The following is a 16622-nucleotide window of genomic DNA, read 5'->3' as shown; positions in this document are numbered from 1 at the left end:
ATGAGTCCCAGCTCTACTGCCTACCCCTTCGGCAGCCTCAGTCTCTTCAACTGTAAAATGGGCATTTGATAATAAGATGCCTCCCCATCAGGGTAGTAGGGATAGTTGGGACCATAATTAGCAAAGAGATAACACCTATGAAAATGCCCGGCAGAACAGAGCAGAGGCTCAAGAATTGCTAGTTTCCTTCCCTCCAACTTTATGTGGCCACGGAGAAAGTTGAAGCTGTATGTAGACAGTCTCTAAACTGTGATGCACCATGCAAACGTTAGCAATGGTCATGGGAGGGTCATGGAGCCCATTTTACATCAGAATCCCCCCATCGGTCCTGGAGACCAAGCTTTGAAATGTGCCCCTTGAATTCTTACAAACCGATCCAACTAAAGGCAATTCTAGACTCTACTCAACCCTGCAAATCCAGCCCTGCCATCCGTGATGGGGCTGTCAGCACTCACCGGGAGAGCAGAGAAATGCCTGGAAAAATGGCAGGTCTGAAGAAGCAGCGAGCTGGGCCCGACAGTTTGCACTTAAATAAATTGTATTTTCTGGCTGGGGGCGATAAGGCGTCAATTGGAAGTGTGTGTTGCACTTACATGTCATTATGCCCCAAAATGGGGAAGAAGAGCTGCATCTTGTCCCAAGTTTGTAGCAAAACTGTGCTGTGTGTAAATAGTTCTCAGGCTTTTGATGTTGAGCAGAGAGGAAAATAATCTTCTCGGAGAAGCAAGGCAGGAGCGGCGGGCTCAGGGGCATGGGCAGGGAGGCAGGGCTCTGAGCCCCTTCTCCCACCCCCACAAAGGTAAACTGTCTTCCTTCCTGAAAGGATTAGTTCCTCTAATACCTTCATGGAGAAGCGTGCAAAAATGCTTAGATACAATTAAGCGGGAGGCTAAGAAGGCCACAGCAGAGAAAGGGGCGGGAAGGGGAATTGGACAAGAGTTCAGCATGAGCTCCTGCCAGGCAGCCCAGCACCAAAGGGCGCCTCCTGGAGGTGGGCAAGGGGGTGGCAGGGAGCAGCACCTTGGAGCCATTCATTCATTCATTCCTTCGTGCAACAAAACAGACCCCATCCCTGCCCTCTCGGAGCTTACAGTCTGGTGGAAGACGTGTCCAATAATCACACGAATGATGCTCGAGTTACACACTTTGATCTGCACTGTAAAGGAATCATACAGGGGTGTGAGGTTGCAAACAAGAGGCCCCAGTGTGAATGGAGGCTGGGAGCAGGGGCCGGGGGTGGTCAAGCAAGACTCTGAGGAAGTAGTATGTAAGCTGAGGCCTGATCACGAGTTGGCCAGGCATAGGGTGCAGAGAGAACATTCTAGGCAGAAGGAACGGGATGTGGAAAGGCCCTGCGGCGGGAAGAGCTTGCCGCACGTTCCAGTGTGTTTGAAGCAGGTGAGAGAAGAGAGGAAGGGAACCATGCCGGGCCCGGTGAGGATCTGAAGCTTTATTCCAAATGTGCCAGGAAGCTGCAGAAAGGTATTAGGCCTGTTTATGGTGGTCCTGACTTGGCAAAGAGCTTGGCCTTCTCTCAGACATGGCTGCGGTCCCCCTCTAGCTCCCCGCCCCACCACTCTGCTTGTCACCACCCCCGACCACCCTCTGATCTGCATCAGTGCACACCTGGCAAGTGTCTGCCCTTCCCCAGCACCCACCCTCAGGGGGAGGGGGCAGGAAAGATGGGATTGACACTGAGGGCACCTGCAGGAGCACCACCTGGGCCTAGAATGAGTACTAGGTCTGGCGAGGGGGTCATTGAGGATGGGGAGCGTGTCTCCATCACTCCCACCTCAAGGACCTGTCTGCTCCTGCCTCTATAGGGAAGACTTCAGTGGTGCCAGCCTGGGGGCTGGCAGAGAGCAAGCACTCAGTCAATGACCAGCTGAAGGCAGCAATCCCTTAGATCCTCCGCCTCCACTTGTAAGTGGGGAAACTGAGGGAGGCTGGTATAAAGGCAGGAACAGGCTGAACTAGGAGTCATTGTCCCAGATGGACACTTCCTTGCTGTGTAGCCTTGGGCGAGTCACCTCCTCACTCCTGGGTCTCCATTCCCTTACCTATAAGTCAGGTGGGTGGACGAGACGATCTCTAAGACCCTTTCAGTTCTCGCATCTCGTCATCATCCTCGGAAGCTCAGGGAGGGTCCATACCTTTATCAACGCCACACAGCATGTTTGTGGCAGGGCTGGGCTCATAGCTGACTCCAGGAGTAGACACCACATTCTAACCCCAGCCCAATATTCTGAAGTTCAAGTACCAAATGGTGGGGAGGAAGGAGGTGGAATTTGCAATAATCTGATACTAAGCTGAAATGTTCTTTTACTCACAAATCTCTTCATATAGATAGGCAAATTAATATTATCAGCAATTTTGGAGACAAGATAGTGTGTCTACAAAGAAAAGCTCTCTTGGAGCACCTCAGAAGTCAATCCAGAGGTGTTCAACCCTTTGCGATGGATGTGCTAACTATAAAATGCTCTTATCTGTTCATTACAGTGGTCCCCGAGAGCATCACTCTAGGGGACAAGTTCGTTAGCCAAGCTCAGTTGCTATATACAATAGTGATGAAAAAGCTCGCTTCTTTGAAAAATCGCGTTCCAGCTGTCCTCACCCACCACGAAGCTGGGAAAGTAGGCCTTGGCTGCCCTGAAATAGTGCAGCTGGCCAGGGACTCAGAGCCATGTTGGACAGTGGAGAAAAATGTGGAGCCTGGTGTTTTACTGGCCCTTCCTACAGGTCGTGAAGGCAGGTAGTAGGGCTTGTACTTCTTTGCAATCCCCATAATCCTCGCACATAGTAGGAGCACATGCATATGAATATTGATTGGCTGATGGAAAAAGCAAGGTAGAGAGGGACAGCATATGCTTGGAAATGTCCCAGTGACAAAGACCCAGGACAGCACATCCAGAAAGAGCAGATGTGTTAGAATCAGACAGACATGGATTTGAATCCCAGCTTCTCTACTTAATAGCTGTGTGACCTTAGGTAAGTCCCTTAATCTCTCTGGGCCTTGGTTTTCTGCTCGGCATAATGGAAGCAGCAATACCCATGGTCACAGGATGCAAGGGTGAAATGAGGTAGTGCAGGTACGCCTCTGGCACTGTCCCTGACTCGTGGTAGAGGTCCCTCTCCCTTCCTTCCATCCAGCCATCAAGATCTGCATGGGAAAGGCAGCCTCCGGGCTCAGCCCCACCATCTGCCTGCCCCTGCACTGAAGGATAGGAAGGCAGAGAGCTTCCTTGTAGCCTCTGTGCTGTAGGAGGGGACCACACAGTGGGGCACCGTCAGGGCAGCGACCTGGTCCCAAATCCCGGAGGCTGCAGGAATCCAGCACACTTAGCCTGGCTCCCTCCCAGCCAATTCTGCCAGATGTAATTTGGCTTCAGCTCAAGGTTCCAAAGCAGTTATGTAATCATGATAACCCATAGCATTTGTAGAAAGCTTTTATCGTTTTCAAAGCACTTTTGCATATTTTACCTCAGTTGATCCCCTCAATAACCTTGAGAGGTAGCGAAGGCAAGGACTAGAACCCCCATCCTACAGATGGGGACATTGAGGCCTGGAGCGTTTATTTGGTTCACACAACTAGTAAGTGGCAACATCAAACTTGGACCGAGATCTCTGCATCCCTCGACCTGGGCTCCTCCCACAGCATCACACAACATCTTTGTAATCATGCTTTCATCAAGCAAAAGTGACCTGAGCACCTACTGTGTGCCAGGCAATGTCCTAAACAGTGGGATTCAGAGACAAAAGGCAGAGTCAAGTTCAGGAGAGATGCAGGCCCAGCTGTTCAGAGCCATGTGATGGCTGCCGTGGTGAAGGAGCAAGGGGAATGGTGAGGAGGGGCGTAACCCAGCTTGGTCCTGGGGCTCGGGGAGGCTTCCTGGAGGAGGAGTTGCATCAATCCAGTCTTGGAGAACAACTAGAGGGTGCCCAGGCAGGGAGCTAGAGGGTGCCCAGGCAGAAAGAGGAATGAGAGGAGCTTTAGGCAGCAGAAGCAGCAAACAGAAAGCCACAAGTGTGTGAACAGCAGGGTACATCTAGGGTGCTGCAAGTTGTTTGATCTGGCTCCACCCACCCGCTCACTCACTCATTCACTCATTCATTCATTTGACATACATTTCTGGAGCACTCCCATGTGCCAGGCACTGTGCTTGCCACTAGGGATGGGTGCAACAGTGAACAAGCAGAGGTAGTCCCTGAACCCGCAGAACTTACCTTCTAGCGGATTCCTGTGGACTCAGATGGGAAGCAGTAGGATGCAGTAGGCAGAGGGCATCATAGAAGGCTGCTCTGGAGGGCCTGGGTGTTAACCTTAGGGAACTGAGTGTTGGGGGCAGGGTAGGGAGCTGATGGATATTAAGCACAGGATTAAGAAGACTGGGTTGGCATTTCAGAAAGAGTGAGCCACAGTTAACTTAGAAGATGGGCTGGGAAGGTTGTCTGGAATCCGGGAGCCCAGTTAGGAACTTCAGCAGCCCGGGCAAGAAAGAATTGGGTCCTAAGTTGCGGCAGAAGACACAAGGCACAATGCAAGACGGATGTAGAGACAGTGTTGACAGGCCTCGCTGGTTAATTGGACATGGGGGTGAGGAGGAGGAAGAGTGGACAGCCACTCTGAGGATCTGGCTTGAGCCCCTTGGCAGGTGGCAATGCTATTCCTGGGGTGGGTGTGGGAGAGCCACTCTGGGAGGCAGGGAGCCTAAAGATTTGTTCCCACCCGGACATGCTGAGCATCAGAGCATGTGGGTCCCCCGAGGTCATGCTTATCAGGCAGTGGGATCTGTGTTTCTGGAGCTCAAAACAGAGCTGGGGCCTGGAGGTGCAGGTTGCAGGGTCAAGGGCTTATAGACGATGATTGACACTTGGAAGTAGACAAGACCGCCCAGGGGGAGTGTACAGAGACAGAAGAGAACAGATCCCATTGCAAGTAACCCCAAAGTGTGTCCAGATTTGTTCTTTGATGCCAGAATCCCACTTGGCAGAAGTCAGACCGTTAGCCAGGGTGAGGAATCGTTGGTCCCCAAAAGGGGTTGATTGTGATGGGCTATGAGGACTCCGGCCCGCTGTGGGATTTCTGAGGTCTCACCAATCTCTGGAGCCTAGCCTGAAGTCACCCATATGCTTCTCTCCCTCTCTCTTCTCTCCTCAGGTGTTTACAAAATATGGGAAGTGTTACATGTTTAACTCAGGCGAGGACGGCAAACCTCTGCTCACCACAGTTAAGGGGGGGACAGGCAACGGGCTGGAGATCATGCTGGACATTCAGCAGGATGAGTACCTGCCCATCTGGGGAGAGACAGGTGAGCCGGGCACAGGGATGGGGTGGCGGGCGATGGCGGATGGGTGTAGGACTCTGAAAGGCTGGTTTGCCTAGGGAGGGCTGTCTCGGCCCACCCTATGTAGGGCTGCTCTCCATCACGGGGTTGGTGACATGCTGGTGAACGGTAAGCGTGTCCCTGGCATGGACTGCAATGCCCTTGGTTTCCTCGGATTGGACTAGGTGGGAGAGGGCAGATGATGGGAACAACGGAGAGGGAAGGCAGGTGGGGTGATGGAGGAGTTGGGGAGGAAGCATGGAGGAAGGTTTGAATTAAAAGGAATGGCTGGGCAGGTGGGTGGCTTGATTTCAGAAGAAGAAGGGATGGACCAGCCCCTTCCTCTCCCAGCCATCCGGAACATCCCAACCCAGCTCAGGAGCCCAATGGAAAGAAGAGCAGGCTCCTCCTCCTGGAGGAAGGGGGAAGGCCGTGGAGTGTGAGAAAACCAAAGGGCACTGACTCGGGGGCCTGGCGCCATGCCTGCGTGAGCCCCTGGGGCCTGTGCGTACGTGCCCCAAAGCTGATTTCATGCATTTGTTTATTCACTTATTCATTCAGCAAACGATTCATTAGCCATTTATACTATCTCAGGCTTTGTAGCAAAGTGAGGACATTAAGGTGAAAAAGACTGAATCCTTGATCACAGCCTAGAGGAGGAGGCACATGATTATAGTCCAGTGTGACATCAGTGTCGCCAATGCTGTGGAGGGATGGTGGTCTCCTCCTGGGGGCTAGGTAGGGCGGGAGTTCAGGGCAAGCATCATGGTGCATAGGGTATTTGACAAGGGTCTTGAGATTACCCTGGATTATACAGGTGGGTCCTCATAAGAGGGGTGTGGGAAGGGCAGACAGGGGAGAAGGTCATGTGATGACGGAAGCAGAGGTGGGAGCGAAGGTTAGGGATGCGGCAGCCTCAAGAATTTTACCAGGTAGAGAAAGTAAAGAGATGCCCAAGACTGGGACCATGGATGCTAAGGAGACCCAAAGAAAGATTAATGCCATAGTCAGGGCATAACGGGGAGGAGAGGGAAGGGAGGTCAAGAGATGGGCCTTGGAAATGGCCACAAGGTAGGGTGGAGGGGAGAGAATATTCCAGCAGGAAGGAGGCCCTGGGCCCTGAGGCTGGAGCTGAGGAGGGGGTGGAGGCCAAGCAGCCCAGCCCCCACTTCTCGCAGCCCCAACCCTGTGATTCCTGCCGCCGTTCCCCTCAATGCTGAGGTCTGGCCCTCACCATGTCCAAGCCTTCCGGGCTTCTGAGGGCTGTGAGGGCTTCTGCCCCAGGGGTGACTGACTGCAAGCTCGAGCTCTCCCCCCACCACCCGGCTCTCCCTTCCTCCTGGCATCTCTGGCTTGGGCACCCTGCTGGGGAGAGCTGAGCGTGGCCACTCGCCTCATGCTACAGTGAGTCCTCTTGATGCTGCAACAGAAAAGCGAAATGGCCGCCACACGCGTCCTTCCAGTAATGCCCTCTGACAGCTCGCCTCAGGCTCCGGGCCCTCCAAACCCTGCTGGCCGCTTGCCAGGGGACACTTAGTTTGTCCCATCCACTTTTCTAAATTCACTGCCCCTCCCCTCCAGCCCCAGATGCAAATAGATGAAGATCTATGTTAGTGCCAAGTTCTGACATCCTTGAGAGCTGGCCGACACAGCCTGGCGTTCCAGAACATTCCTGAGGCCAGCCTGTGTCCTGTGACCATGGGGGCCTATATACAACCCTGGGTCCTGGGAGGTGGGTCTTGGTCCCCAAAGAGAAGCCCTGCCTTATGGACAAGAGAACATATTTGCTTATTAAACCGCTGGTGGAAAAGGAGAGAAATGAGGAAATAAAAGTGAGACCTGGAGACCCATGGCCAGACTGGAAGTTAGTTCAAGGTTATGTTGGATTTCCCACCCTGTTACCTTGATTCAGGAGTGAAAGAACATGTATAGACACACACACACATTCACACACCACACTCACGCTCATATCGCCAGGCACCTCCATCACGGACATCTTCACACAGCAGGGTCTGGCCTTGGGTCTGAACGCTGGCCGCTGATAGAATGGGCTCCAACCACAGGGCCTTCCCCAGGAAATTCTTCCTCCTGAAGCCATGGATGGTCAGAGCAGGAAAGAATGTCTGAGATCATCTATTCCTCCCTGCGGAGGGAGAACCGAGGCCAGGCAGGAGGCCATAATGTACTGGAAGTCATGCAGTGAATTCCTGGCCACGCTGTACTGACCAAGCTCCTTGACCTCCAGTCAGCCCTAGTGGACCGCGAGCTGTACCAATTCAGGACAAATCTGTAATCGTGATTAAGGACCTTCGGTGCCTAACACCATGCAGGGCATTGTCAGGGATGCCGAAGACACAAGACAAAGACCTGCCTTTCCAGAGCTTATCACCTCGTGGGGACACAGGAGAACTCCAGCCCGAAGCTTGAGCTCTCCCCGGGGGCCAGACAAGCACCGTTCACTGAAACCATTTCCTCTGAGTTTGGGGAGCTGGGGAGACAGGCTGTGTGAAGGAGGAGGGGGTTAAAGTAGGCACAGGGGCCAGAAGAAGCTGCTTAGAGAAGAAACTCATCGGTGCTGTCCTATAGAACTTTCTGCAGCAATGGAAATGTTCTCTATCTGCGTGGTCCAATACAGTAGCCACAAGTGAGCATTAGAAATATGGCCAGTGAGAATGAGGAACTGAATTTTTAATATCATTTCATTTTTATTAATTTAAATTGCCGCGGGAGGCTAGTGGTGACCATATTGGAGAGCAGAGCTTCAGCCTGTGCTGGTTGCCTTTTTGGGTTTTTGCCTTGGCAGACACCTCCCACATTCCTCCGGGGCCATAATATTCCTCATTCCTTGCCTTCCCCTCACTACAGCCTTGAGTGATAGGGAGGGCTCCTTACCCCCATTTGCCAGGGAAGGAGGCTGAGGTTAAGGTGACTTCACCCAGGCCACCCAACCAGGCCTCCTGAATCATTATATCCAGGCTTCCTCCACTGTACCTTTCTTCGGGCTGAGAAGTCAGAGCAATAGCGCCTCTTGGGGACTCTGATCACCTCAAAGCTGCTGCTTCCTGGATCAGTGGTGGGTGAGCCTCATGTGGGTGGGAGTGAGGATGCTGAAGGTTGAGAGGTGGGTTCTGGCAGGTGAGGGACACTTGTCCATGAGGCCACCTGAGGAGGCATGGCCACATCTTTCTGCTCAGTCATTGCTCCCAAGGACTGTGGGCACAGCCAGACTAACCCCACCATGGTCCTCAGGAGGGAGGCAGTCTTCTGGATCTGGCAAGCTGCATGGCCCCATAGATGCCATCTTTCTTCCTTGGCATTCTTACCTCTTCCCAATCCCACAGAAAGGAACCCAAGTCCTTATAGGAGATATTCGGGTGATGATAGAGAAGAAAGGAATTGAAATATGGCTGTTGAGGGAGTGGCCACAGACAGCTTGATGACAGGGGCAGCGTAGTAGGACAGGAAAGTGGCATTATAGAGTCAGACCCAAGACTAAATGCCCCATTCTTCCTTTGCTAGCATGGGACTGAGAACGAGTAAATGAGCCTCAGTTTCCTCATCTGTAAAATAGAGATCAAGAAAACAAATAAAACCCATCAACTTTATAAGGTGGCTGAAGGGATCAAATGAGAGCTCTCTGTGAACTGTAGACAGCGAAGGATGATGACGATGACCAGTAGATGGGGGGATAGTCAAACTATCCCAGAGGCAGAGAATATTCCAGATATCCCATACCTATAACGGGGGTCCTGAGGCACCTCAACATCTGGAAGTCTCGTTCCACTCAAAGCAGAATCTGATCCATTCTTGCCTTGCCTCGTGGGCAGCTGCATCCCTCAGAAATATAAGGAAGAGGGAACCACTCCTCTGGGTGTAATTCTGACTCACAGGACCTTTGGCACCAATGAGTGACTTAGGAAGAGGCACCCCCTTTGGGTGGACCCAGCCCTATGGGCTCTTGCTTAGAGAGTAGATGGTGACGATAAAAATGTTCAAAACTGTCCTTTCCTCTGGGCTGACAATGCCCCACACCAGGATGCCATCTTGGTCAAACATCCTTGCACAGCACACCCTGGAAATATGCCATTTTTAAAAGGGTAATCTCAGTCCCACGTGGACCCCAAAATGGGCCCTGTGGAATGTCGGGAGTTTGGGATATTACGTGTAACAGGAATAGAAAGGATCTGAGAGCCCTGGTTAGACAAAGTTGAACACATTACTCACCACAGGAACTCTTTAAGATGCTGCATCGTGAATCTCCGAGATAGGAATATTGCACGCAGCATTATTTCCCAAATGCCTTTGACCATGGAAACCTGCTTTTTCATGGAGGAGCCCACAAAATAGAGAAGGGACAGAAAAGCCATCCTAGACTATAGAAGTGCAGATTTCACGGCCGGCGTTTTCTAAAGGAAATTAAATTGAAGGCAGGTGGGAGGTTGTTAAAAATGAAACTCTGTGTAGATGCCTCTGAGTAACTTCAAAGATAAAAGGAAGAGGCAGTGGGTTATCTAGGTTGCACATGAGAGAAACTGGATTCAAACAAGCTTAGGCATAAAAGGAATTGTGTCGTCCTTAGAATCTGAGGCAAGTTTCGACAAGCAAACAGCGGGAGGGCAAGGATGCAGCGTCAGAAAGAACTGGAACCAAGGGCTCCTGCCCCTAGGGTCTCTCGCCCCTTCTCGCCTCTCCTCTCTCTCTGAGTTGCTTTCATTCTCTCTCACTAGAGACGAGCTTTTTCCACACATTTTTTTTTTTCACACATGGCTCCCAATAGTTTTATACTTCTCATATCCTACCACCAGCAAGAGACTGTTCTGACTCTCTCACTGATCTCCTAATAAAAAAAAACAAAAATAGAGAAGGGAATCATTAGTCCAGCTCAATCAAGTGCCCACCCCTGGACCCATCAGTGACCAGGGGAGTGAGTTCATGGAGGGGCTTGAGAGCCCTGAGGAGGCCCCGTGGGGGCAGCTGGGGAAGGAGTTCCTAAGAGGTGGTCCCGTGAATGGCCGTGCTGAGGGAGGTGGGGCTGAGGTTGAGGGTTGGGGTTGGTTACCTCGGAGCAACCCAGAATCGGTGTACGGGGAGCTCTCCAAGGAACTCAGATTCTGAACGGATGGGTTAGAAGTTGGAAAGACCATAAATAGGGCCCTCCCTTTCTCATCTGCCTGTAGCCCTCATTCATCGTGATGCAAAACATACTTTTCTATCAAACACAATCTGCCTAGATTTCCCCAAATCCTAGTATTATAGAAAAACGAATTCGATGTTATGTTTTTGAGCAAAGGAATTATTCTGAGAGCCTGTGCTATAATAGAGGTAAATATCTGGCCCCTTATTTTCCCCTCCAGCCTCATCACCTCCCCCTGCCCCATCGTTCGCTTGGCTCGAGCCGCTCTGGCATAGCTAGTTCACCTGTTTCCCTGTGACGTCTTGGACACCCCAGGAATGCTCTTACTCTGGGCATCTGCATTCTCCATTCCTTCTGCCTCGATTTCTCTTTGCTCAGATATCCACATGGCTAATTCCTCACCTCTGGCAAGTCTCTGCTCACATATCACCTTCTCAATGAGGCCTACCCTGACTGCCCTGTTTAAAATTGCACCCCATCCCACCCCTCATCCCTCTATATCTTCTCGGCTTGTCCTTTTCTCCATGATGTGTGTCACCTTCCAGTATACCTTATCATTTACTTATTTATTTTTTGCTGTCTATTCTCTTCCACTGAAACACATGCACCAGGCAGTCAGCAATCTTGAACTGTCTGGCTCACTGATATATCCCAGGGCAATAAATATTTGTAGATATATTTGTTGAGAGAGAAAAAAAATTGCTGTAATTGTGCACACTGATGGGGCCAGGGTAAGGGAGAAACTAACCTTAATGAGTAGCTGCTAAGTCTCACGGACATTTTATCCCATGAATCCCCCAGTTGCCCTGCTATGAAAGTGTTATAATCCCCATTGAAAAGTAAAGAAACTAAGGCCCAGAGAGGTTGAGTAAGCTTACCCGGGACACACACCTCGTCGAGCAGTTGAACCAAGCTGAAAACCCACTGACGACCCCAAAAGCGTTGCTCCTTCCACTACGTTCGTTTAATGTTCACACTGTGGTTGTAAAAGCACCGCCGTGAAAATAGCTCAGGAAAAAAAGCCTCGAGTGACATCTCTGGCGAGAGAATGGCATCTAATGATAGGCTGTTGTAGTTCTTTTCTATTTTTTCCTCTTTTTATTTTCAAAAGCAGAATCCTTGTATTGAACAAAAGCATTAGCACAGCCCCGATATAAATATATAACAGATAAAAGGAGAGCTGTTCTGCTTCAACTGGAGATGGCAACCCCAGTTTGCTTTCGCCTTGCCCGCTGTGGCCAATCCTGGGACATTTCCTGAGGAACCCTAGGGCTCCAAGGAACCCAATTTGAAAACTATTGGATGGGAGGCTGATGTTATTGGGATGAAAACAGCGTCAGGTGGTTCTGTGGCTGTGTACATCCCAGAGACCAACTCTGAGCATCTCTCCCCCTTCTCCTGGGATGGTACCACAGGCTCGTGACATTTCGGCAGAGCTCCAGAGCCTCGCGGAAGGTGACAGTCTAGACTTCTCATTGAACATGGTGGATTTTGAACATAAGTGTTTGCAGAGGCTCCCTGCTCAAACCCCACTTAAATGGCAATTAAGGATTTTTTTAAGTATAAACCTAGATATCCTCCCCAGCCCAAAGCAACCGGCAAATCTCTCTCCGCAGCCCAGCGGAAGCTACGATTGAAACAGACTGGCTCTGGGCTTGGGGGAACCAGGCAGAGCTGAGGGCTTGGGTGAGGGCTGTGCAGAAAACAGAGAGAGGAGGTGAAATTCTGCTTACTGAGTAGTGAGCCCCCCAGCCAGGCAAATCCACCCCACCCACCCCAAACAGAAGCCTGGGGGAATCCCTTCCTCGAGACACCGACAAGCACGAGAGAAAAAATGCACAGAGAATGAGCCAGGAGTCCCCAAACAAGATGGCCTAGTTACATCACCCCAGAGTGAAGTCCCTCGGTAGGTCCTCCCACACACGGGAATGACTGGGTGGCCTTGAAGTACCTATTAACGATACGTGGACAGCCAAAAAGCTGGACATTTGAAGGAAGCCGCTAACAGCAAAGGAACCAAAACCAACCAAACAGAAAGGAAACTTTGAGGAAATAGAGATAATGGTTAATGGCACGAGCTCTAGAGGCACACTAGAGCCTGGGTTCAAATCCTGGCTAAACAACATACAAGCTGTGTGACCTTGGGCAAGTTACTTAACCTCTCTGAGCCTCAGTTCCATTACCTCTAAAATGAGAATATTATCTACTCTGCAAGGTTTTTAGGAAGACTGAAATGAGTTAATATTTGTGAAGTGCTTGACTAATAAATTGGAAAGCGCCTGAATAATATTAGGCACTATGTAAGTGTTTGATAAATAAAAAATAACTTCAGGGAGCAGAAGGAAACATCAAACCACTTTAATTAAAATTCTCAAGAGATAAGAGTTGATGCTGCATCCATAAACACAAGCTATTAATATAGAATGCTATTAAAAAGTCACATTCAAAGAAAAGCTAAAAAAAAAAACCCTTGGAAATTAAAAATATGATTGTAAACATTTTTTTAAAAAAAAAGCATAGAAGGATTGGAATTGAGGAAATCTGAAAAGTAAAACACGAGACAAACAGATGGAAAAATGGGTGAGGAAAAAAACATGAAAATGAGAAAGTAAATGTAGGAAGTCCAACATCCTACTACTAGGAGTTCCAGAATAACAAAACCGAGAAGGTGGAGAAGAGGAGTTTGCCAAAGAAATAATATAAGAAAAAATCCCAACTGAAGCACGTGATTTTCCATATGGAAAGACTTCCCCAGGTCCCGTCGGCAAGAAGTGGCAAACGACCAGACCGAGATGCATCCTTGTGAAATTCAGACTAAGAGAGAGAAAGAGAAAATCTTGAAAGTTTCTGGAGAGTAAAGACAAGTCGCATACCCAGGATCTAGAATCAGAAAGGCCTGGGGCTTCTCAACAGAAGCAGCCAAAGCCGGAAGGCAAGGGCACGGGGCCTTTAAATTCCTGGGCAGCCCGGGGGATCTTTCTTTTCTAAGATAGGATTCTACTACACCCAGCAACCTACAATGAAGGGTGAGGGCAGAATTCGGATGCAAAAAGTGTGTCTCCCAGGCAGACGTTTTCAGGAAGCTACTGGAGGATGCCAGAATAAACCAAGAAAGAAGATGGCGTAAGATTCTGGAAACAGGGCATCTGGCCTGAAGAGAAGTCCCAGAGTGAGGAAGAAGACAAGAACAGGACGACAGTTGAGAACAAGTCCTAGAGAGCAGTCAGTTCAGACTGGAGCGGGAAGATGGAGAGTCCAGAGGGATGGTCCTTGCAATCTGGCTGACTGGACTGAGAGGCATTTTACAGCCCTGCCATAGAGTCTGCCTTTCCTTTTCTCATTTTTCTATATAATAAATATGTATTTCAGTGAGAACATTTGAGTTCCACTCTCTTAGCTAATTTCAATTCTACACTACAGTGTTATCAACTATAGTCATCATGTCACGCATTAGATCCTCAGACCTTATTCATCTTATTGCTGAAAGTTTATACGCTTTTATCAACTTTCCCTGTTCCCCCCACCTCCAGCCTCTGAAAAACACTTTTCTAATCTCTGTTTCTATAATTTTGACTTTTTTTTTCTTTTTGGCATGTCTGTGATAGGTGCCTGGCAAACCAAACAAACCATCACCAACAAGAAAATAGTTTCACAAGCAAGGGATCAAAAATAGTTTATGGGCAGAGGATATGAACAGACATTTTTCCAAAGAAGATATACAGATGGCCAATAAACACATGAAAAGACGTTCAACATCACTAATCACCAGGAAAATGCAAATGAAAACTACACTAAGATACCACCTTATACCTGTTAAAATGGCTATAATCACTAAGACTAAAAATAACAAATGTTGGAGAGGGTGTGGAGAAAAAGGAACCCTCACACACTGCTGGTGGGAATGCAAACTGGTGCAGCCACTATGGAAAACAGTATGGAGATTCCTCAAAAAACTAAAAATAGAGCTACCCTATGACCCAGCCATCCCACTACTGGGTATCTACCCAAACAACTTGAAATCAACAATCCGCGGATGGGGCGGTCTGCACAGGTGCCAAGGAATCTGGAGAAGTGATGCCATAAGTCAGAAGCACCGTTGGCGGCAGGCATCCATGAAGCAGCCAGAAGCAGGCTGACTTTTGTCATTCTCAGAAGACCTGCTCAATGCACGTGCTAAGTGCTGTGCCGACAATGCTGTGTGCTCTAGTGAAAACGCCCAGCCAGGCAGGCAAGGGTCTGAGGGAACATCTAGGAAGTGGATGAAACAGCCCCACCCTCGGAGCTCCAGTCCTCCTATTCGATAAACTGCCAAGAGCACCTACTACGTGCCAGGTGTTTACAGATGCAGATGAAAGGCCCCATCTGGGTTTGTAAAGAGTTCACAATCTAGGGAATATCTTGAAGCTTCCTTTTATGTAGTAGATGGAAATTCATTGATCCAACAGTTCTCACGTAAAGTGCCTAAGGAGGGCCAAGCATCTGCAGACTGGGCAGGGCATGCGTAAACAAAAAATGTCACCGAGTGCTATGATAGATAGAGGATGGATGGAGCATAAAGGAGGGATTAATCTGTTCTGGAAGGGAGGGAGAGGGTATCTCAGGATATCCTTCAGAAAGGAGGTGACCTTTGGTCCTCGCCTCAGGCCTGTTTGCCAGGTGGCTGGGCAGTGTGTGGGAGTTAGAGAGGATGTGGGTCATGGGGAGGTGAGATCCTAAGCAGGGGGACAGGAATCAGGAGCAAAGGCCAGGAGCAGCCCGGAGTCTCCTGGGGTAGCTGGATCTAAGGATGAGGCCTGGGGCTGGAGAGATAGGCCACATCACCACAGGCCTGATGTGTTCTGCTAACGCATAGATGTTCTCCTGGGAGTCCTGCCACCCAAAGTGTGGTCCTCCCACCAGCAGCATCAGCATCCCCTGGAAGCTTGTCAGAAATGCTGAATCTCAGGCCCCACCCCAAGTCTGCGTTGTAACAGGTTCCCCAGGTGATTCAGAAGCTCGGATGTGGACCACTGTTTCCCACCCTTTGGAAGTATGAGGATGCCTTTTCAACATCCACATATGTCTCAGACATCACCCCCACCTGTACGCTGCCACGCTTTTTACATTCATTGATTGAGAAAATATTCAATAACGAAAAGTGGCTATGAATTCAGTCATGCTTTGAATGATTTTGAATCTTTAATCACATCACCACCTATATACGTGATCAGTTCAGCAACCTGGTCGTACCTAACTTCCGCCGCCAATGTGTATAAACAGAATCTTTATAAATAGAATCTTAATCATCCACCACTTCTCCTATAATTTTGCAGACATGGCACTTCCTGGTGGCTTTTCAAGAGTGGGTCTCCTGCAGGCAGGTCGCCACCCGGACTCAGCCTTCTTAGCAAGTAATTTATAATCTCTGTGCCTGAATGCACGAGGGAAACATTTTTTAAAGAATCCTTGGAATAAATCTTTTTGTAATGAGACTAGCCCCGACCCCACACACAGTGCCTTCGCTAATGCAGGAGTGTAAGTGTAGCCACTCTTCTCTGTTCTATCACCAAGACCTAGCATTGACTACCTTCTTCCCCCTACGTAGGCACCTCACTCTACAGTATATAGGGTGCTTCGCCCGCATTCTATCCTCTGGTCCTCTACACTCTTGTGATGTAGACAGGGCAGTTCTAATCATTTAACAGATAAACCTTTAACAGATGTGAGAAGCAAGTCTCCGAGACACTGAGGGACTTTCCCATGATCTCATGAACTAGGATTTGAATCCACATCTTCGTATTGGCCCTTGGTTCTTTCCACCAAGAGCTAGTGTTCCTTAAAAATGAAAAAAGAAAAAGAAATGAGGCAAAAAGGCTGCTGTGGGTAACAGCCGGTTCGATGAAGGGTAATGTGTTTTTGTTGTAGCATGTTTTAGCTCCTTCAAAATGCTTACCTGCTTTGAGGCTCTGCAGGAGGGGGCAGGGTTTCTAGGCTTTACCAAACTTTTGTAGCCACTTGACAACACCTCCTGGGTCACAAGCTGTTGCTGAGAACACTGCTACCTCACGCTGCCCCCTGAACAGACATAATTGCAGCCGTGCAACCTGGGGACACGATGCTGATTTTCCATCCTGCGGGAGCCCACTCACCTCAGAATGTCATGTGTGACCAACCAAGCACGAGCA

At 49.6% G+C, this 16622-nt stretch overlaps 1 protein-coding gene across 1 annotated transcript in view; it reads left to right on the top strand.

Annotated features, from left to right (window-relative positions):
• The window catches only part of ASIC2 (acid sensing ion channel subunit 2), a 1001375-nt gene that overhangs the window by 905577 nt on the left and 79176 nt on the right, over nucleotides 1-16622 (top strand). Inside the window, exon 2 of the mRNA XM_046676821.1 lies at nucleotides 5159-5309. Coding sequence (XP_046532777.1) covers nucleotides 5159-5309 — 151 coding nt within the window. The remainder of the gene's footprint in view (nucleotides 1-5158; nucleotides 5310-16622) is intronic.

This window comes from Equus quagga, chromosome 11 (genome assembly GCF_021613505.1).
Source record: "Equus quagga isolate Etosha38 chromosome 11, UCLA_HA_Equagga_1.0, whole genome shotgun sequence".
NCBI lineage: Eukaryota > Metazoa > Chordata > Mammalia > Perissodactyla > Equidae > Equus > Equus quagga.
Note: the sequence above shows the minus strand (reverse complement) of the source record. Positions and strands in the feature narration are given on the sequence as shown.